The sequence below is a fragment of the Equus przewalskii genome, chromosome 12, assembly GCF_037783145.1.
Source record: "Equus przewalskii isolate Varuska chromosome 12, EquPr2, whole genome shotgun sequence".
In the NCBI taxonomy this organism is placed as follows: Eukaryota; Metazoa; Chordata; class Mammalia; order Perissodactyla; family Equidae; genus Equus; species Equus przewalskii.
The window spans coordinates 23,582,126-23,604,530 of record NC_091842.1 but is presented as its reverse complement, the minus strand read 5'-3'; the positions used below and the strand labels follow the sequence as shown (position 1 = coordinate 23,604,530).

General features: G+C 48.5%; 1 protein-coding gene across 1 annotated transcript in view; it reads left to right on the top strand.

Moving 5' to 3' along the window:
- CACNG3 (calcium voltage-gated channel auxiliary subunit gamma 3) overlaps positions 1-19,881 on the top strand; it is an 80,347-nt gene extending 60,466 nt beyond the window's left edge. The window contains exons 2-4 of the mRNA XM_070568298.1: positions 9,302-9,385; positions 14,252-14,392; positions 18,830-19,881. Of these exons, the coding sequence (XP_070424399.1) occupies positions 9,302-9,385; positions 14,252-14,392; positions 18,830-19,341 (737 nt within the window). The 3' untranslated portion in view covers positions 19,342-19,881. The remainder of the gene's footprint in view (positions 1-9,301; positions 9,386-14,251; positions 14,393-18,829) is intronic.
- The last annotated feature ends 2,524 nt before the right edge of the window (positions 19,882-22,405 follow it).

Genomic DNA, 22,405 nt, shown 5'->3' with positions numbered 1-22,405 from the left:
GCGTTCCTCTTGCTTCTGGAAACAACCAAGTGTTATCCTTTCCGGGGGCCTTTGCACTCGTAGTGCCCTCTTCTTAGAAAACTCTTCTCTCAAATCTTCCCGCAGGTGGCTTTGTCTTGTCACTCAGGTTATCTTCTCAGAGAGGCCTTCCCTGTCCACCAATCTCATGATTGCCCCTCCCCTCCTCCTCCAAGTCACTCTCCAGAATTTATTATTTTCATGGCACTTAGCACTATCCGAAATTGCCTTTTCCTTTTTCCTGGTACACTAGTTTCATTTATTCATTCCTTCACTGTAAGTTTTTCCCCGCTAGAATATAACAGCCTTAAGATCCAGAACCTAGTCTGTCTAGTTCACTGAGAAACCCCAAGAGCCCAGGACAGCGCTTAATGCAAAGCAGGCACCTCAGTCGACATCTGTATAACAAAGGCGTGAATGTGCACCGACAGCAGTTCGGTTACATCAGAAGAGCATGTTTATTTCTGCTTAACCCACTCACTCCTGTGGTTCTCTTCTTAAAGCCCTAAGCCATAATTGCTTACCCCAAGCCCTTCATCTTGCTCAGAGAGACCAGGTTTAGTTCAGGGTCCTCATTATCCACGAATTCATTATCCAAATGCCTGCACATGTGAGGTTGCATGGAAAGCAAGCAAACTCCAACTTAATATGCGTATATGCATTAATGGCCTGACCACTTCTAAAACCAGTCTTTCCTCAAACACCTCCCCCCACCACCCCATGCCCCACCCCACCCTATTTAATACTCTAATTCATGGGGTTTGTCTGGCAGCCTCTGATTGCCAGCCCTTGTCAACATGTGACAATACAATGCAAATAGGAGGCAAACCGATTGCAAAGTGAGATTGTCTACCTAGCAAAATACGCAGAACTTCGTGAAATGGATAGAGGGGTGTTGGAGATCTGCCAGAGGGATGTGACATGCCAACCATGGGCAGCCGAGAGCCTGGCAGAGGGACGCCAGTTCACAATGGAAGAAGAGAAAATGGACAGGAAAGATGATGTGATAGGAACATCCCATGATTTGAATATCAAAAGATTGAGAGAGGCCCTCGAGAACACTGATGATGTACTCAAATATTTTTTTGCAAAAATGACCCACTTTATGATCCTGCTGTGAAAGTCAAAACTTTACAATCCTGCCTGGAAAGTGATGGATTTTATATTGGACCCTCTTGCAATTTTATCAGAAAAATGATGCCCCCTCCCACCAAAGATCAACACGGCTTACGTTTTTGTTCACCCTGGTGCATAGTTAGAAAAGATAAGACAAAATAAATGTTTTCATGAACGATAATTTCATTTTCAAGATAAAATTGGAAGCACATCTTTGAACTTTGTCATTTGCTATGAAATAGTGGTCTCTATTCTTAAGTGGACTCCCCTGAAGGCCATGGTTCTCAACCTTAGCTGATCAGTTAGACTCATCTGGGGAGCTTTGAAAGACCAATAAGTAAGAATCTCTGAGGGTAGAGCCCGGCGTCAGTATTTTCCAGCCTATCCCCATCCTGCCTGGTCATTCCAATGTGCCGACCATGTGGAGAACCACCGTCTTAGGTCTCTTTATCCTCTGTCATAAAGATCCACTGTAACACCAAGAACCCAAACAGTCTTACAGTCTGGAGCTTCCTTGTGCTTTCTCAACTCAAGTATTCCTGGGGTGTAAACAAACGGTGTTTGTTCTTTTCTGATTTCTCAAGGCAAACGCATCACAGTGGGGACCTAAAAGAAAAAAACCTATATGGCTGGACCCAGAACCCTGGTCTCTAGTCGGCCTTGGTTTTGAGCTCTGAGCTGGACTTTGGGGGCCTGGAATTTGGTTGCACCAGCTGGACTTGTGGCTGAGATGGGTACCAAGCTCTGGTCATGGGGTTGGCTGTGTTTCTGGGCTGGACCAGGTTCTGGGCACTGCTGCTGGGCTGCGTGGGCTACATAGGAGCATCCACTCTCACTCTGAGCGTGTGGAACTGTCCAGAGATGGCTCAGAAATAATGTCCCTTTGTTAGTTTGGGTGATGCCACTGTCACCAAATTCTGCCCCAGGACCATCCATGTGGGCTGCTCATCATCCACGGGAGGCAGATGAGGAGGGTCCCTCCTGGAAGACCATCGAGAGGCTCTGCTGATGTCCTCTCCTTCTGTGGAGGATGGACATCCAGGGGACAGCTCGGCCCCCCCTCCCGCCCCCATTCAGGGTCTCCCTTCAGGACTGCAGACTTGGAAAGGCTGGGCCTTGGACAATGCTCTCACTCCCCAGGCCTCTCTTCTGAGGGTCTGGTATTTCTTGACTTGAGGCCAAAATCGCTAAATGCAGAGCTGTCTTTAGATGACCTAGAAAACTCGGTTTTCTCAAACTTGGCACAGCAGGTGGCCTCGGCCTATTCCTGCCCAAGTGTGACGGCTCCTCGGGCTCCCTCCCTGGGTTCGTCCTAGGTGGGTACACACACGCGAGCAGCCACATACATATCTGCACGTTTGCACACATGTCTATGTGACGGTGGGAGAAAGGTGACCACGAGCTCCAGCTTCCCACTGGTTTCCTCTCACCCCCATGCCCAAAATAGAGACAGTAATCATGTTCATAGCTGTCCCGTGTTAGCCCTCTTCTCGGGGCCCAGTGTTGTGTTGGTACTATTTAGAGGATTTTTCTAAGAGCTCAGTATCTGGGGTTAGACAGAACTTGGTTTTATGCCTCAATTTCCCCATCTATAAATATATTTATTGAATTAACTTACACAATACTTATGTGCTAAGCATCACTCTAAAGTACTTAATAAATATTAGCTCTTCTAATCCTCATAAAAAAATCCCTTGAGCTAGACACTATTATTATTCTCTGTTTACAGATGAGGAAACTGAGGCACAGTAAGTAACTCGCAGCTGACATGTGGCACAGTCGGCCCTCAAACCCAGGCAGTCTGGCTCCAGAACCCACGCTGCTCACCCACCCTCTGACCAATGGTAGTGCCTGCTTCACGGGGTCGTGAGGAACATCGAAAGCTCCCTTAAGCAACTGCCCGGCCCAGAGTTCATCTAACCACAACAGATAACAGAGTTATTTCTTTGAAAACTCCTAACAATCTGCAGGTTTTCTGTATTTTACAGATGAAGCGATCAAGGCCCAGAGGAAGAAGTAACTCACCCCAGGTCACTCAACCAGTCAGTTAGTAAGCGGTGGAACAGAGATTCGAGCTCAGACCCAAGGGCTCCAAAGCTTTTTTCCTACCAGTGCACCACACCGCCTCTCTACAGGTCAAATACATCCCTGCTGAAGAAGCAGCCGCCTGTTTCCCTAAGGTCGCAAGAATCTGACTTTGTGACAATTCACAGCAAAGTAGTCTTATCCCCCTTCATGACTGTGGTGATTTCCCAGATGGGGCTGGGGGCCCACATTGCTGGGACCTAAATGGAAATACTCAGAAAAGAGATTCGAGCCAAGGAACGTGGAAGCACCACTTTTCCTGAAGCTATGCTTTAAGGGCTTTAAGAGTTAAAAACACAAACATCCCACCTTCCAGACTCCCTGCTCGCCCTTGCTGCCTCCCTTGCACATTTGGAAGCTTCTCAGGACCATGTGGGGCCTTTAGGTTGCCCCAGCCCTAAGGGAAAGATGGAGTTGAACTTGGCCCTTGTGCAACCCAACCTCCTAGATAGTCCAGAGATCGAGTGCTGAAGGGACAGCTAGAAGGATGCTGATGGACGTGGTAAAACCACCACAATAGGCCTTCTTTCTCCCCACTGACCTCTCTTCTGTTCCTCAAACTAACCAAGCTCATTCCTGCCTCAGGGCCCTTGCACTCGCAGTTCCCTCTGCCTGGAAAGCCCTTTCTCTGGCTCTCCTTATAACTGGCTCCTTCTCTTTATTCAGGTCTGAGCTCAAATGTCCACCCTACCCACCCATCCAAAGTTGCCCACCACCTGCCCCCTCCCAATGCATAGTCACCACCACACCACCCCATTGTGTTTCCTTCAAAGCACCATTGTGTGGTTCGTTTACTGACTAGTCTATAGGCTCTCTCCCCAGTGAGAACGTAAGTTCTGAGGATCGTCTGTCTTGGCCACTAGCAAATCCCTAGGACCTGAAACATCTCTGGTACATTGGAGGTGTTTGATAAATTTGGGGAAAGAAAGAAGGGAAGGAAGGAAGGGGAGGAGGACAACGGCTGAATCAACCAATCTTTGTAGCCCAGTTCCCACACGTGCCCTACTCCAGGTTCCCATCACCTTTCACCTCTCACCTGTAACCCCTGGATCTGTTCCCCAGACCAACCACCATAATCCTCCTAACACCCTCAACTACTTGAGTTCCCAAACGAGGCCCTCTCTCCCTCTCTCGCGCTCTCACCATCACACGTGCTATTCCACTCTGCCTGAAGCAACACGCCACCCTTACTCTGACTAAATTCTAACTCACCTTCAGCTCTCAGCTGAGACAGGATTTCCCTCAACATCAGTTAACGAAAATCACGCTCCTGAGTTCTCAGGTGAGAGAGTTTTTGGTGGTGGGGAAGCATTTCTCCTTTTAATCTTATGTCTTTCTATACTGCTTGAATTTTCTAACTACGTACATATATTCTTTTAATTTAACAGGGATTATTTGCATATGAGATAATGGACTTATTCTTATTTTCTTTATAATATTCCTCTGCATCGAAAAAATATCCTAATAAATGCTATTTTTAAATGTCAGTACCACAATGACAGTTATTACAGCTTTATTTTATGGGTTAATGTCTTATAAAAGCCACCTCACGGAGCTCTTCCATTCATTCTAATATTTTTCCTAGCAAATTGCCTTCAGCTTCCCAAGTAGGCTATTCTATCACCTGGAAGAAAAATGGTAATTTTATCCTATTTTTCTGTTGCTTATAATTCTTAATTCTGTTTTATTTCTTCTTGCACCAGAACTTGTAGAACAGTGGTAAATAATAGAGGCGACGGTGGGCATTCTTGTCTCGTTCTTGATTGTAATTGGAATATTTCTAGGGTTTGACATGTAAGAAGGATTGTTGGTTTAAAGAAGGTGCCCTTCCTCGTAGGAAGGAAGAATTCTTCCATTGTCTGAGCCAGAGAGGAACCATTAGCACAATTTCTCTATCCAGGATGAGGCTGTTGTCATCATCAAGCCAGCCTCTGCAATTAGACTTCAGCACTTCGGGAAGTCTCTCCTTACTCTGTCTTCCACCCAAACCTCTCCCTGGGGTCCTGGGGTCTATGAGTTCTCACAGCCCAGCTCCCACACCTGCCATATCCTGGGTTCCCTTTGCCTCTCCCATGTAACCACTGATCTGTCTCCCAGACCAACCACCACTGATCCTCTTCATGGTTTACCACGTTCCTGTTTTCTGCTTCTCTCTGCCCCAGTGCCTTAGCTTCAACTGAGCCAGGACAGTGCTTGTCTCTGAATCCTGGCTTCATCCTTGCAGGGCACAGTCGTGCGCCACATAAAAACATTTCCATCAACAACGGACCACACATATGTCGGCGATACCGTAAGATTAGATCCATAGAACCTAGGTGTGTAGCAGGCTATACCATCTAGGTTTGTGTAAGTGCACTCTGTGATGTTTGCACAATGACAAAATCACCCAAAGATGCATTTCTCAGATCATATCCTCATCATTAAGTGATGCATGACTGTATATATTTTCAACATCTCTCTTGGTTCCATCCTCTGCAGTTCATGGGCAAGTCCAACCCCATCCTATTTTTCTTGGATTTACTGATATGGGGAAATACTCATGAAAAATGTAGGAGAAGAAGAACAGCATGATCCCAATTTTCTAAAACCATTTGTGTGTGAAAGCATGGGGGAAAAAAAAGCCTGGAAGGAAATATACAGAAATGCTAAGTAGGAGTTATTTCTGGGAGCTAGCAATATGCTACCTACACGCAAGGCCAAGTTTACTTTTTGATGAGTGTATGACTTGGGGTGCCAGCAGCTTCATTTTCAGAGTGGAGTCTTCCTTGGGGAAATTCTCCACTCCTTTTCTTTTTATATTGTTTCTTTAAATCTCGCCATGGCGCCAATGTGTCTCTTCCGGTCCTAAAATACCTACTAAAACCAACGGTAGTAATAGCTGTAATTTATTGAGTTCTCACTATGTGCCAGGAACGGTACTAAATGCTCTATGTCGTCGGATTAACAGAGTTATGAGTAAATCGCTGAGAACAGTGACTGGCACCGTGACTACTCTTACAGCTTGCATTAGTTCTCATGACAGTTCCATGAAGCGATCATTATTATCTTCGTTCTGCAGAAGAAACGGAGGTCTGGAGAGGTAATTCGCCACAGGAACCTCAAGTGACTTAGGGCCTGGTGGGGACTTTGGCCAACTGGAGAGCTCGTCTCAAGGGGGATGCTGCTATCCAGCGGCACAGGATTGTTTCCACGTGGAAATATGGGACAGAGTTCCCCATTTTTTAAGAGAAGCTGCAAGTCAGGCTTTCAGCTGCTATATCATGAATTGTAAATTGCAGCAACATATTTAATTTTTTTTAAATATGCACTAAAATACTGCAGGAAAAAATAAAACAAAATAAACAAACAAGAACACCGAACAAAACATTCAGACACCCAGATTTGCCCTAAACACCCAACATTATCTACTTTTTTCTAAAATTCAGACACCAGCCTGAATTACATCCTCCAGTCCTAGGAAGATCCAAACTCCTCCTTGCTTTCCATTTTTGCCCTCACCAAGTTTGTGCTACCTCACAGAGATCTTTAGACCAGACATCAGTAAAATTTTCCTTAGCCAGATAGTAAATGTTTTCAGCTTTGCTGTCTCTGCCGCAACTACTCGGGCCTGCTATGATAGCGTGAAAGCCGTAGACAAATGGGCATGGCTGTGTTTCAATATGATTTTATTTACATATGCTGAAATTTGATTTTCATGTTTTTTTTTACATGTCATAAAACAATACTCTTCTTTTGATTTTTTTCCAACCCTCTAAATATGCGAAAGCCATTCTTAGCTGGTGGGCTGGGCAAAAACAGGTGGCGGGCTACCTTAGACCATTAAATACTGATGACTGTTTCTGCAGGAGATACTGGTGTTTGCTGGCTCTAGATACCAGTTTCAAGCTGCCTTAAGCCACCTTGGGTAGGGCCCATTTCACAAGCAGAGGCAGGCATGCGTGTTGGTCCTTGTTCCCACACGGTTCGGGCTGGTCAGGTTTAGTCGTGTTCGAATCTCATCTTCAGTTGGACCTTTCCTTCCTAGGAAATCTTTCGTGGAGTATGTAAAACAGCTAACAGTCCCACGCCCACCGCCCTTGCCCTGCTCAGCGGCCCCTGATGCCTATCGTGGGACAAGCATGGTTGATGGAAAAACCACTAGTCCAGTTCATTGCCGCAAAAGATAGCAGCGGATGGACCACAAAACTGTCATAAAGCCACTTGGCAAAGGATTTTGCTTCCAACTCTAGAACCTGTTGAAGAGAGCGCGGTTCACAGTTGCGGTAGGAACTGTAGCTTTGGAGTCAGGCTGACTTCCATCTGGGTGCGCCACTGATGGCTGCGTCCTTGGGGAAATCACCTGCTTCACTATGCCTCGGTTTCCTCATCTGTAAAATAGGGACCATGATACCAGGTACAAGGGTAAACCATGTGAAGTGCTCAGAACAGCACTCGGTATCCGGTAAGCGCTCAACGTGTGTGACTTCTTATGATTTACTAGCCAGCCAGCTGGAAGGGGATGGACCTTAAAAACAAACAGGAATGTGTGAATCAAACTCTAAAATCTAAACAAGAAAAAGGAGGGCGTTCTTTCAATATCAAGGAAGATATTGATAAGTTTGTCTTTCTGCCAACAATTTCCTTGAGTCTGCAGGTCCTCTCTCCAGGACTCCTCTTGGTTCGGAGTCCATTCTTTGCCTGGTGAGCAGAGAATCAGAACCAAGAGGATGCTCTCATACTGCATTGCATTTATTGTGAAATGCCTCTGGCTTAGATCCTACTTATAGTAGGGCTTAAATATATGGCACTCTTATTATTATAAGATTATACTAGATATAATAATAATGGCTACTGTTCATAGTATAATGGTGAAAACCATAGGCTTGGAAGCCCGTATTCAAATATCGATTCCTCCAGTGTCCGGCTGTGACACTTTGATCTCCTCTGTGATCCTGGGTTGCCTCATCATCAAATGTCAGTATTAATAGCCCATCCTTCCTAGGACAGTGGACAAGAATAAGCAAGGGGAGCAACATAAGTTTTCAGCTCTGTGCCTGGCCCATCGAAAGCACTTAAAAAATGTTGGCCATTACTCATTATTCATTAAAGCTTAGCAAAAAATTATCTCATCTTCATTTATTGCCTTATTTAATTCTTACAGTAACTTCTCTGAAATATCAGGCCAGCTCTGTGTGACTCTAAACCCTGTCCGCTGTCCATGACACCACGCTGCCCCTCACCTCCACGCCATCTCCACGGGCAGGGACAAGAACAATAATGCATAATTTCATACTGTGTTGTGGTGAGAAGTTCTGAAATTGTTTGTCATTTATCAGAACTGGCAGAGCCATTAGCTGCCCCAGAGATTGGTTAATTGGCTAGTTAGCAAACACCCACAATGATTGTCGAACACCCACAATGAGTTAAGTCAGGTTGATGGCAAAGAAAGAAAAGGAAGCAAAATGCTGACAGTCAGGTTCCCCAAGACGCACTAGCACAATTCTGTGCCTCCTGAAGGAGTGGCCACACAGCAGAGCACAGAGGCTGTGGTCCTCGGCCGGGGGCGCGGGAAGGGGGTGGTGCTGAGGCAGACATGGGCATTACTGGGGAGACTGGCCTCCTCCCGAATCCATGCCTGGAATCTACGCCCCGGATTCAGCAGGTCCTGACTGGAATCGTGGCTCTGTTGCTTCCCTGTGTGAGCTGAAGCCAAATTCTTATGCCATTTCCCCATCTGTAAAATGGGAAGATAAATTAATATACATAAATTCTGCTTCCTTTTCCCCTTTCTCCTCATTAATTGGGGAAAAAAGAAAACAGACAAGACAGTCCTCATAATGGATGCTTATGCTTCATAGCTCTTTGCCCTGCTAAGTAGATCCCAACAGCATGCAAGTCTAAAAAGCAGAGAATTCCAGTCTTTTCCTTTCCCCACCCTCCCGACGTCTGCTGGTCTCCTTTTTGTGCCCAAAGAATGATGCTGATGGGCCACCCTATGCACAGCGCAGAATAGCCAGGCTCTTCGCCTTGGGGCTGAGGAGCCAGGCTGGGCCTCAGGGCCTCTCTCTCCTCCCCTGGCTCAGGACCGCGTTTGTCTCCACAGGGGCTTTCCGAGGAGTATGCAAGAAAATCGATCACTTCCCTGAAGACGCTGACTATGAACAGGACACAGCTGAGTATCTCCTGCGTAAGTTCCCAGCTTCCGAGGTCTCCCCTCGCGGGGGGAAGGGTGCCCTGTGGGCACCAGGCTGCCTCTGAGCTGAAGGCTCCTTGATACGTGCCCCTAGAGATGGACACCTATAAAAGAGCTTCGGGGACCTCGGTTACTAGACAGACCTTTGAGTGGTTCTGATGTCTAAGTGTCTTTAATACGAATGAACTAGAAATAGAAAAAAAAAAAAAAAAGTAGGTGAGTCAAACCTGAAAAGTTCTTTTTAGTCTGCTTAGCAGAAAATCTATGGGATTTTCTTCAACTTGAATACAAGCTTTCACCTTCCCCAGGGGGTCGATTTGAGGTGCTAATGGGCACAGTGCCAATGGGTGAGGTGCTAATGGGTGATGATGTGCTAATGGGTGAGGTCCTAAGGGGCAAGGCCTGGGAGAATAAATGCCAACTGAAGTTCACCTCTCTTTGACTTCCCTCCAGTTTCAATCCTACTGGGGCAGGGCCAGTGTCTCCCTAGGATTGTCCCAAGGTCAGTAACCTGGATATGACACGGGACTGTCACAAGTGCAGCATGTGGGAGGCAGTAGAGTGTGGTGGCTTAGAGCAAGTGCTCTGGATTCTGGTTGACCCGGGTTTTCCTCTGATCTGACTCCCTCCCTGCCAGCTGGGTCGGACCTGGACCATGTTGGTTTACCTCTCCATTGCTTCGCTTTCTTTATCTAGTCAGAAATGGAGATTATAATGTCATCATCTGACGAGCTCGTGAAAATAAAATAAGCTCATGCACGTTGCCCTTAGCCCAGGGCCAGGATGGAGTCATGAAGCCATGTGTGTTAGCTCTTTTTCGTGGTTTGGGATGAGCAATAGCAAAGGCCAACTGCAGACACGGGCCTGACATTGATCCAGGCACAGAGAGAACTTGGGATTAATGTAATTTAAGTGTAATTCTTCAATGAGTATGTGTGTCGAGTTCACTCAAAAGCAAAATTCTAAGGCATTGACTAATTACTATTAGGGAGTGTTTAAAGTAAGATTTTGGTTTTTTTCTTAACTACTATTATAAATAAAAACTTTAAGAAATTGGCCTATTCAAATTATATTTGTAACTCATAGCTCAAGAAGAGTGTTTTTACAATTAAAATGATTTTTAGCTCTAGTCGTGCCTGCTAGTCTGCAGATGGGCTGTGGGTCTATATATGAGCCTTAAATCACATGACAATGTCAATGGTGCAGGGGTCAATTTGAAAGAAACAGTCATTTTTAAGCTAATTTTTAAAACATAAACATACCATTTCTCTCATTTCAGTCCTTATCTATCTACTAGGATTTATACCAGCAGCTCAGAAAGATTCGTTGTGGGGAATAAAGGCCACATGTTGACATGTAGCTTGACCAAAGTTTGGGGATGACATAAATTACTTGGGCCTCCTCAAAGTCATCACCAGTGGGTTTGACCAGCGTGCCCAAAGTTTTTCTCTCCTAATTTGATGACACATTTTGATGTTTGCCCTGTGACTGAACAGAGCTGTGACTTCTGTTTTACAACTCGCAAAGCTGATTTTAAGTTCTTTGGAGAGGTCAATCGCTTTCCCGACAAAATACATTTCTCCCCTCTGGGAAGATGGGCACCCTCACCATGGCCCACCCAGGCTTCACCATTAGCCACAGAATCAGGCTAAGGTTAAGGAGGGACCTTAACGAGCACATGAATTTCCTGTTGGGAATTCTGGAATCCCTGAGCCTACCATGTAGGGCTGGGGGCACGTTCCTGCAGGTGTCTCCAGGCCTGTCCAGTGTGTGCGCTGCCATTGTGACCACGTGCTAGTGGGACAGGATTCTGCACACTGGTTTTTCTGCTATTTCCTCTTTCTCCTGTGCTATTGGGTTGGCTACAGCTTAAACCTATAGCGGAAGTTTTAACGGCCCGCAGGTCCCGCTAACTAGAGACTCCCCACAGTATATATAGCCCTGGACTGGGCCAAGCCCTGCTCAGACACCAGTGGTGGAATTACACTGAACAGGCTTCCATCCCCACCCCTAAGACACCAGCTTAGCCCCAGAGGAGGAGGAGGAGAAACAGGGAAGCAAGACAGTAAAACCTTTTGTTCTGAAGCCACCACGTGTCCGCTGGGATAAAAGGATTCCTGCGTAGACCCCGACTGGCTCAGGAGAAAATGGCAGCAGCGAATGTCCTGTCTGCGGCAGACGCCTGTAGCCAGAGTTAACAGGATCTGTTCGTGTTTCATTTGTGGGGTGGAGAGTGGGCCACCAATTGGTTGCCAAATGGTTACTGCACCAAGTGGGAAATAGCCACGTTTACACAGCTCATGGTCACACATTTCAGATACACACAACCAACACAATTCAATAGCTTCCAACATTCAGATCATTTCCTTTGGGCATAATCATCCTTTAGCCATACTTTGAAATAAAAAAAATTATTTAAAAAAAGGGTACTCTCCTTTAACCAATTGAACTCATCATGTTGAATATCTGAGCAACTTCTTTTGAATACACAATGCAAATGATCACTTTAAACATTTGTTCACAAGTTCCTAACAAGTGCTTGAAACCATTGGAGGCAGACTCACCCCTGATAGTTGTGGGGCCTGGGGCCAAAGTCCTAATGGAAACCCACAGGTCATCCGTGTAAATATTTAGAAGTTATAAATAAAGCACACCCACAGCGGGGCCCATGTGCCCACCCAGGACCCAAAGCTTGCTTCCCGGGGATCACCCCTTGACCTGGGGGCTAGAGGAACAGGGGACCAGCTCTGCCCCCTGCAAGCCTGTGTGGTAGCAGAGATGTGCAGGACAGCGCAGGGCAGGCCAGAGGCCAGACCTGGGCCCAGGACTCCTGGGCAGTGACTGACCGGCCTGAAACCAGGATGGAGACTGACCTAATCACGGTCCCAGGGACAGGGTCTCCCCATGCCTCACTTCTCCCATCAGCATTTCTAGGCAGGTTGAAGCACTTCCCAAAACTCCACCATCGCAGCAGAGGGGCAGGAGGGACACGGTTACTGGGACCCTGGTCAGCCCAGACGCCAAGGTTGCATAATTTGGGGCAGCCGTCTTGAAGCAAAAGCAAGGACTCTTCCATTCTCTTCTCTCCATTGAGACCCTCCCCGCTGCGTGGCCTCAGCCCCTACCCCTAGTTCTCCTCGATCGGCCCTCCCAGACAACCCTCACTGGCTAAATCAGTTACCAAACTTTCAGAAAACTTTTTCCATGAGACTGAGAAAACCCCATCATGGCACTGTGGAAGGAGCTTTGCAGCTGAAGCATGAGCACTGCCGCGCAGCAGCAAACGGAGACGGCTGGAGCTAGAGCCACAGCAGAACTCAATAAACGCGCAGGCTTAAATCTGCACCGACCCGCCACTGCTCCTCCCGCCCATGCACATGCCCTGTGTCACTAAGGGCACCACCGTTCACGCAGAGGCTGAGCACCAGACGTGGGAGTCCTTCTCAGCTCCTTTCTCTCACATTCCATTGCCAATTCTGTTGGCTGTATCTTCGAGATACATCCTGATTCCGACACCTCACCACCTCCAGTCTACCACCCTAGTCTGAGCCGCGGTCAGCTCAAGCCTCGTTCTTGCAGGCCCTCTCAGCCACACAGGGCCCGCCCTTACAAGGGCCCACACTTGGTTCAGTGCTCTGCTGTCGCCATCCTGAAATTCTTAATAATTTTGGAACATGAGGCCTTGCATTTTCATTTTGCACAGGGCCCTCCCAACTATGTAGCCGGTCCTGCCTGTCATCTCTACTAGAATGCAAGCCCCGTGAGGACAGGGACCTCAGCTCTTGTACACCAGTGAACACAGAATTTATTCAACTGTATTCTGGCCTGGGCCTACTAGGAAATACTCTTATACTGGTTGGGTGAATACTGGGATCCCCACCGTAGGAGCCCTCTCCCCGAACCTTAGGGTGTCTCCGTGATCCAGCAACTAAAGAGTTAACACAGGGGCCTCCAGGACACTGCTCCAGCTCTCAGTGACTTCCTGTTCCCTTGTGATTGTTAGACATTTCCACTAGTCTCCCAGGACACAGCACAGCACCTGGCACTTAGTAGGTGCTCAATAAATATTGTTGAATGAATAAATAAATTCGTTTGTTTATTCAGTGACTAAATGGATATTAAGTGTGTATTGCCAGACTCAGTGCTAGGCAAATGTAGGTGTGTGGTGGGAAAGATTCTGCATTTGGGTGAAGAGCATGTGATTGGATGGGAGCTCCTGGATGCAGGGCTGGCTACGTAATTTGCAGGGCCCAGTGCAAAACAAAGATCTCGGGCTCCTGGTTCAAAATTCAGGCAAAAAAAGCTTTTTTGTTTCGTCTGGGATCTCTCTCTTGACCTGTTATGGTGTCTTTTATTTGCTATTTAATGTCATATCCCTGGGGCACAGGGACACTCGAGGGGTGAGTATGTAGCCTCAAAATTACCTGGGCCTTGCACCCAACCTTGATTCTACTCGTGTCCACGCCCAGCCCCCACCAGGAGCAAAGCGTGGCAGAGGTCACTGGTTAGGTGGGAGAGTGGACAGCTGAGAACGTACTCCAAGGAGAAGGGGAGGTAGGGAGGTGGGGTCGCACTTAAGTCCGGGCTCCAAGCCCCGAGTGCGTGCTCCATTGGCCCATCAGACTTACTTATAAAAGACAAATTCAAAGATAAAATTATGAGGAATTGCAGGACGGTGACTGCAAGCGTTAACTGCAAGCCCAGAGCCCCAAGTGACCGCACTGGTCTCACGCCCATGTGAGCTGCGGCTCTGTCCCTCTGCTCGGGGGCTGTTTTCCCCTCGGCAGCCCCATGCCCATGCGGGGTTGGTCCTGGGGCTGGCTGGGGTGCAGGCCGAACCCTCTCTTGTTCTCTCCGCAGGGGCCGTGAGGGCCTCCAGTATCTTCCCCATCCTCAGCGTCACGCTGCTCTTCTTCGGTGGGCTCTGCGTGGCAGCCAGCGAGTTCCACCGCAGCAGACACAACGTCATCCTCAGCGCGGGCATCTTTTTTGTCTCTGCAGGTGAGCATCTGGCCCCAGCCCTGAGATCTTCACAGACACCAAACTCAAGCCAGGGCCAGGAGGACAAAGCAATGCTATTGAGGGTTCCCTCCAGGGAAAGAGCAAGAGAATGTTTGACTTGTGTTAAGAAGGAGGACCCAAAGCCTTTAAGTAGAACCAAAGGTGATGACACTCTAGCTCAGGGTGGCGTGATGGCGAGATGAGGAGGCAGGGTGGCAAGGTCAGCTCGGAGAGGGAGAGAGAGTGACTGAGAAGAGAGGGGGTGTATATGCTTGCACATGGAGGGGTGGGGGCACATACGGTGTAATGCGTGAACCTGAGACTACTTCAGTGTGCTTTAAAGGGGTCCAACTTTGTGTTCACTTCGTCATGTTCACCTACTATCTCTGGCCCTTTGAGACGTGCGCTTGCTGGTTAAGTACTGTTCCCAGCTTCTCAAGCGCTCAAATCCTCACACTGTTCAAACATGTCTCAGAACAAGGTAAAAGCGGGCAGCGCCAGAGGCTCTCAGGGAGGACTCTGAGCAAGAGGTGGCAAGAGGACGAGACAGGCTTCAGGAAGGGGTCCTAGTCTCTGCCTTCTCTCTCCCCTCTTCATCTGCACCCCGCCTCCACTCTCCTCGTCTTCCCCTCTTTCCCCTCCGTTCATCCCTTTGCCATCTCTTCCCACCCCACCCCTCAGTCAATGCCAGCTGCAAGAAATGCTTTAGAGAAGCAAAGAGCAAGGTGGGTGGGGGAGAAGGGGAATTGACACCTTGGTGATGACCTTCAAACTTTGCCCAATAACGGCATGATATTTTTTGGGGAGGGAACAAAGGGGAAGAGTCTCACATGGTGGGTAAGAGGGCCTCACCCCCTGGACTTGCCCACCGGCTCCACCTGTGGGGCCTTGGGAACACTACCAACTCCCTGTGACTTGGTTTCCTTGATGTAAATTGGGAAATAATCAGAGTACCTACTACACAGGGTTGTTGGAAGGAGGCTGAACATAAAAAGCACAGTATTATTTTCCAGTACTGGAAAAGCAGCAACAATATCTGTAGTTCCAAAGTCTGAAGCCCTGGCCCCTCTACGATCTTGCTCGGCTTCTGGCCCCACTGTTGCCCGCTCTGTGAAATGAGGAAGCTGGACCGCATCCAGCTCTGAGTCTCTGGGAACAGACTCCAGCAACAGACCAGGGAGAAAGCTGCCATCTTGCCACAGGCATGTGGTCACCCCAAAGGTGGCTGTGGCCCCGGACCACGCTTTGTGTGGACAGATGGTAACCCAGGGACTTGTGTGGCTTGGAGTCACGTTCTAGTCGCTGGCAGCCCGTCCAGACCTCCTGGGCTCTGACTGACCCAGAGGAGGATGTGTTGTGCTGACGTGCGGGTTTCCCAAACAAGAGAAGATCATTATTTTGTCCCCCAAGGGGATTGTTAGGGAAGAGAGTGTCACAGCTTTCTTCTCACAGGGCTGTTCTGAGAGATGGCAGGTAGATCAGACACACGAGAACTGGGACACACGAGGAGCAGGTGGCGAAAGCCCCGAGGAGAAGCCAGAAGCTTGGGGTCTGTTCATGGACTCCCCGCCCCTGCACACACACATCTCCTGGAAGACCTGAACAGCTTTAGTTTTTCCACCTATAAAATGAAAGTTTTGGAGGACTCAGCACTTTCTAAGGCTCTTTTTCGCTCAGCTGTTGTAAGGTTCTGTGGTTTCCTGCAAGCAATCAACAACCCTTTACTGAGCACCGACTGTGTGCCAGGCACCGTGCACGATGTTGGAGAGCACAGGCTCTGAAGCCAGGCTGCCTGGTGCAAATTTTGCCTCTACTACTTCCCAGCTGTGTAAACTCGGGCAAGTCTCTTGACCTCTCTGTGCCTCAATTTCCTCATCTGAAAAATGGGGCTAATAATGGCTCTACCTCTTCAGGCTGTGGAGAGGATTAAATGAGTTGGTATGTGTAACGTGCCCGGAACTGCTCCTAGCACACAGTAACTGTTACTATACAAATGGTACCACTTAATTCTTGGGCCGATTCAATTCGTTCACTCATTCAACAAATATGCACTGCAGTCTTACTCTGGGTCAGGCTCTGCCTAGGGGATGGGGCTGTGGCAATGAACAAAACCAGCCAAGGCCTGCCCGCAGGGAGCCGACTGTCTGGTGGCTGGGAGGCAGCAATTGCCCGCTTATACCTTGTTCTTCCTAAGCTTTGTTACTGAAATCTAAACGTAGCCGTGGCTAAGAGACAGTCCTGGGTTCAAATCCCACCTCACTATGTCCTAGCTGTGTAAACTTGGGAAGTTATCTTCTCTGTGCCTCAGTTTCCTTGTCTGTAAAAAGGGGTAATCTTTTTAAAGTGGGCCCGTTGCAAGGATTGCGATGATGCTCATAAAGACTCCGCACACTGCCTGGTTCATAGTGAGTGCCCTATAAATAGATGGCAACTCATCTGGCTTCCTGCCTCCTTTCGCCTGGGCTGACATCTGAGCTTCTCTTTGAACTTCTTCGTTTACTTTTTCCCCGGCAAGACTCCCTTTGGGGGCTTCCCAAACTTTGCCACCAAAATTTCCCTGCTGGCAGAGGAGAGAGAAAAGCTGGCCCTGGGGAGTCAGGGGGCATCGCTAGAAGCCGCCTTCCGTGAGCTGAAATGTCTTTGAAGTCAGTCTCTCCTTTACACTTAAAAATTCATGTGAATTCTGCTCTCACCTCCTTATTATATCCATGTTCATTTTAATATAAAAGAATGTGTCTTCCTTACTAATCTTCAAGCCAAATTGACACTCCAGAAAGAGGAGCCATTTTTCATCCTGTGGTTTCCTGCAGCCTGACACTGGGCCGGCTGTGTCAACCCACATATTAAGGAATAGCTCAGTGATTAAAACGCGCTGTCTACCTGCTGAATGACTGAGCTGGGTCAGGCCAAGAGGAGACAGGGCAGAAGCAGACTCCAGCGCTGCCCTCCAGGGCAAGTCCTAGATGGAGTATGGCCAGGGATCACATGCAAAATATTAATTCCCCTTAGTGCTTGTGCACTGGCCAATCAGAGTGGTGGCACTGGAGCAGAGTCCACAGGCTCCTGCTATGCCCGGCTTTAACCCTTGGGTTGCTGGACTATGGGGAGATCTTGGGGATCCCCAGGAAGAGTATGGAGCATTCGAGGAAAAGAGGGGGTACTCAGAAGGCCCCTGGAAATGGTCATTTGCCAACTGGTGCCAGGAACAGACTCCATTTAGCACTACCCCACAGGTGGCCTAAATTTGGAGGCAAGGAGATTCCAGCTGATGTCCCAACCTCCCTGAGTCACGGTTGGTATCAAGGCCCAGATGAGGCCCTTGAAGCAGAAGGACAAAAACAGACATTTTGCCTTTGGAGCAATAATACGAGAAAGGTGGTCAGAGATGAGCACAGCCCCTGAGCTCTCAGGTTCTATCGTTTCTCCTTACTACTCCTTAGAGAATCAATTCCTCTCCGGCTGACTGGGCAGCTGTTTCCAGTGCTATTCCGCTGGCCCTTGGGAACACTAAGTCCGCAGGCATTGCCTTTTGGGGACAACAGCTTCATCTTCCCCAATTCCTGATGCTTGTACAACAGCTAATCTAAAGCATTATCTTGTCCTGTGCAGATGCAAAGACTTGGTAAGCTACTGTCCCAGCCACAGGCTCGTCAGTAACCAGACTGCACCTGCAGACCCATATATGTCCCCTGGACAGCCACATTTGCACTCTTGATAACCACTTCCTACTTGCTGTATCCAAATATCTCCTCTTCTCTAAACCTCTTCTCTCTGCTGCCTCTTATTTAGCTCAAGATGCCACCAACCTCCCCATCATCCAAGCCAGAACCCTAGCAAGTCATTCTCAATTCCTTCTCTCACACTCCATAGTCAATAGCCTTTCATCTCCTGGCTCACCCCTATTCAATTTTCAGGATCCAGCTCAAATGTCACCTTGTCTTCAAAGAGAGGTGGCTTAGTCATTCTCGCTCCCTTTGCTCCCGAGCCATTTTACATGTGTCTCTGGGAGAGCTCTCACTGTATTTTGCTATAATTGCATTTCTATGTCAGTCTCTCCTACTAATGGTGAAGAACTCGAGGCCAGGGACCTGTAGCGCCTTTATTTTATCCTTCTCATGACTTAGTGCTGAAGATTAAGTTTTGATGGAATGAATTGCTTTTAAGGGAAAATACCCGCATTCTGAGTCTGCTGCATTTGCTGTAGGGGTGGGATGTATTCTTCCGCTGAACGCACAACGCCTGGGACGGAGCCCTGGAATTCTTCATTTCCCAGGAGACAGACCATGCGACAGGAGCTCAGCGGGTGGATTTCCTGGCCATGAATCCATTCTCCTCTCTCCCTGTTACCTCCACATTCTCTATAAATATTTCAAGACTAAAAATGACAGTTACCTCTGAGCTTTCTAAAAGACGTATTTTTCTTTTCCCTTCTCTTAGGGTTAAGCAACATCATCGGCATCATAGTTTATATATCAGCCAATGCCGGAGACCCCGGGCAGCGAGACTCCAAAAAAAGCTACTCCTATGGCTGGTCCTTTTATTTCGGAGCCTTCTCTTTCATCATCGCGGAAATTGTGGGTGTCGTCGCCGTGCACATCTATATAGAAAAACATCAGCAGCTACGTGCCAAATCCCACTCGGAGCTCCTGAAGAAATCTACTTTTGCCCGCCTTCCACCCTACAGGTATAGATTCCGGAGGCGGTCAAGTTCTCGCTCCACGGAGCCCAGATCCCGAGACCTGTCCCCCATCAGCAAAGGCTTCCACACCATCCCTTCCACTGACATCTCAATGTTCACCCTCTCCCGGGACCCCTCAAAGATCACCATGGGGACCCTCCTCAACTCTGACCGGGACCACGCTTTTCTACAGTTCCATAATTCCACGCCCAAAGAATTCAAAGATTCGCTGCATAATAATCCGGCCAACAGGCGCACCACGCCGGTCTGAACTGACCTCTGCCCTCTGCCCCTGCACAGCCTTGGGGGAAGCGTACAGAGGTGTCTCCGAGGTTGCATGGCATGGTCCTCGTGATGGTATTACTTTTTACAAAGAATGAAACCAAATGGACTCAGCTCTCTCCCACACTTTGCCCCTCGCCCTCCAAGTCCTAACCCCTCTGTTCCTCCCCAACTTTCAAGCCAAACCCATGATGTCATTCCCCTCTTTGTGTATCTGTGCCAGATGTTTTCCTCTCTTCCTTCTTTACTGGAAGGACCTCCACATTCTTCCCTCGTTGGAAGAGGACTTCACTCAAAGTCACAGGTGGTGGCTGGGGGTGGGGATCCCTGAATCCCCAGGAGGCGTGTGCAGAGTTGTCCCCATTGTCTACTCACACAAATCCTCGAGCTACCAACCACCCAGGTGGCCCTGAGGGAGGCATTCACCTTTACGTGTTACAAAAACATGACCAGAAATCAAAGATGTCAGAGCCCCGAAGCAGCTAATGTAATAAGCACTCATGTTATTAAAGGTTTTGCCTTGTCGTAACCAATGGAGCTGGGAGTGGTGTTCTTCTGGGTACGTCTGCACAAACTCACTGCCCTGTCATCCAGCTGGCTCATCTCTGTGGTGGAAGCTGGGCTTTGCTCATCCACACTCGGGCCACTAGGAAGGATCCCCCTGCACCCCTTGAGGCCAGCAAGGTGCTCTTGCCCATATCAGGGTGGGTGTGTCCCTCATCCGAATGGCTGGAGGCTAGCTGGGGGTGGGCCTGTGAATGCTGGTGTTCAAAATCTGGCTCTGGCACACAGCAGCTCTGGGACCCCAGGCAAGTCCACCTAAACTTCAAGCCTCAGTCTCCTCATCTGTCAAATGGGACACAGTAACAGTACTCTCCTCCATAGAGTCGTGAGGCTTCAGTACAATGTCGCGTGTAAAAGGATTAGCACTTTGGAAATAATCCATATATCTTTTTTAACCTGGGGAGGATTCCAGGCAGAGTTAGCATTGTCTTAGTCAGCTCAGACTGCTGTAAGAAAATACCACTTGTCAGGGGGGCTTAAACAACAGACATTTATTTCTCACGGTTCTAGAGGCTGGAAAGTCCAAGACCAAGGAGCCAGAGATTGGGCTCCTGGTGGGAGCTCTCTTCTTGGCTTGTAGACGCGGTCTTCTTGCTATGTCCTCATATGGAGGAGAGAGAGAAAGTGTGTGTGTGCGTGTGCGCGTGCACGCGATTAAGCTCTCTTTTCCTCTTCTTATAAAACCACCAGTCCCATCATGGGGGCCCCACCCTCATGGCCTCATCTAACCCTAATTATCTCCCAAAAGCCCTGTCTCCAAATACCACCACGTTGAGAGGTAAGGCTTCAACACGTGGATCTGGGGAGGACACAATATAGTCCGCAGCAAGCGCTGTTGCAGGAAGATGAAAGCTAAACGGGAGCTATTCCACATGGCACAGGAGGGGAGGAGGGCGCTCTGTGCCAGCTCTGGCTCCCCGGGGAGAGTGGAAGGACAGTTGGATATTTTGAATATTCAATATCAGAAAGCATGAGAGGCCCACGTCGTCACCTCTGCCAACCCCGACTTCCTGGAGTGCTTTTGGCACACACCCAGTATTTCACAGCTCCAGGGAGCTGAGCCACATAGGATTCCAGTCACTCTGGGGGCAGAGTTACAGTTGTAAGAGCTCACACTGACCCAACATCGCTTGTACCGGGCTGTGTCCTAGCACTGTGCACTCATGTCATGGTTTAATCCTCCCAGTACCATCCCCATTTACCTAGGAGGAAATGAGGCAAGGGAGCTTCCCGATTTGCCCAGATTTCAGCCCCACTGTGGGATGGAAGTCCTGGGAAGCTGGCCACTGTCCACATGCACCTGGTGAATTTGATTGCAGAGTTCAAACTAGCAACAATTCATTTTGTTTAACACTTAAGATTCATCGCAAGCAAACCACACTCACAGACATCAAATGACCTCATCGAATCCTTAAAACAACCCCCCACACAGTAGGAATTATTGTCTGCATTTTGGCAGATGAGGAAATAGAGGCTCAAAGAGAGTAAGTGTCTTGGGTGCTAATGAGCAGAGCCGGCGCTTATAGGGAAGCTCTGGTTCCACACTCGACAGGCTTCTTCACTCTTCCAGCATTTTCCCAACCTCGGTCATCTGCGTACGACCCTTGTGAAGTGTTTCATATCCACACACCACATCAACAGTTATGTATCTCATGTTTCTCTTTAAATTGACTCGCTTTTTACTTCAATAAACATATTTTGAAAGTGAACTTTATATCACTACTGTGAAAAGAAAACTGAATTACTTGCCATAAGCAAGTAGTAACTGGGAAAATAAATACAACAAAAACAAAACAATCAAGCCATATTCTGGCTGCTGCCTATTGTAAGCTGAAGGCCGGCTGCCTGCTCTTTGTAAAAAAGATACAACCGAAGTGTTAGAAAGGTGTTAAAGATAAGACAGTCTAGCACCAGAGAAGGTGCTTAATCAGAGAGATCAAAGGAGGAGCAAAAGGGAACATCCTTCCCTCTGTGGGCTTCATGCCTCTAATCCTGCGCCATGTCACCTCGAGTTGTCTCGTCCCCAAAGCGGCTCCAGGCACCTTGGAGAGGGGAGGATCTGAGAGATGGAGCAAAAAGGTGACGAGCAGTGGTGAAGCGGCAGATGCAGCAACCTGCAGCCCTGGGAACTAGGACTTCGTCAACCACAGGGCATCTGGGTCGCTGATGGAGCATGGAAAGAAGGGTCCCAGGGGCTTAACTAGCGGGACGCCTGCTCTGGAGACCCAGGTCAAAGCTCTTCTGCAAAGGCCACAGAGCTGGAGGAGAGACGTAGGCGCCTGACCCCTGGGAGGACCCCCGCACCATCTCAGTCTGCTCCCTCCAGGGCTCTGGCACGTGGGCCCTCCAAGTGCCTTTGCCTGAAGACTGCTCAGCTGGCCCAAGCTGGCTGGCACCAAATAAACATTAATATTACCACTCCCGGTTCCCAGCCAGGACCCCGGGCAGTCCTTGTGGTCCCAACCCCTCTGAAGAGTGTTCACATTCAC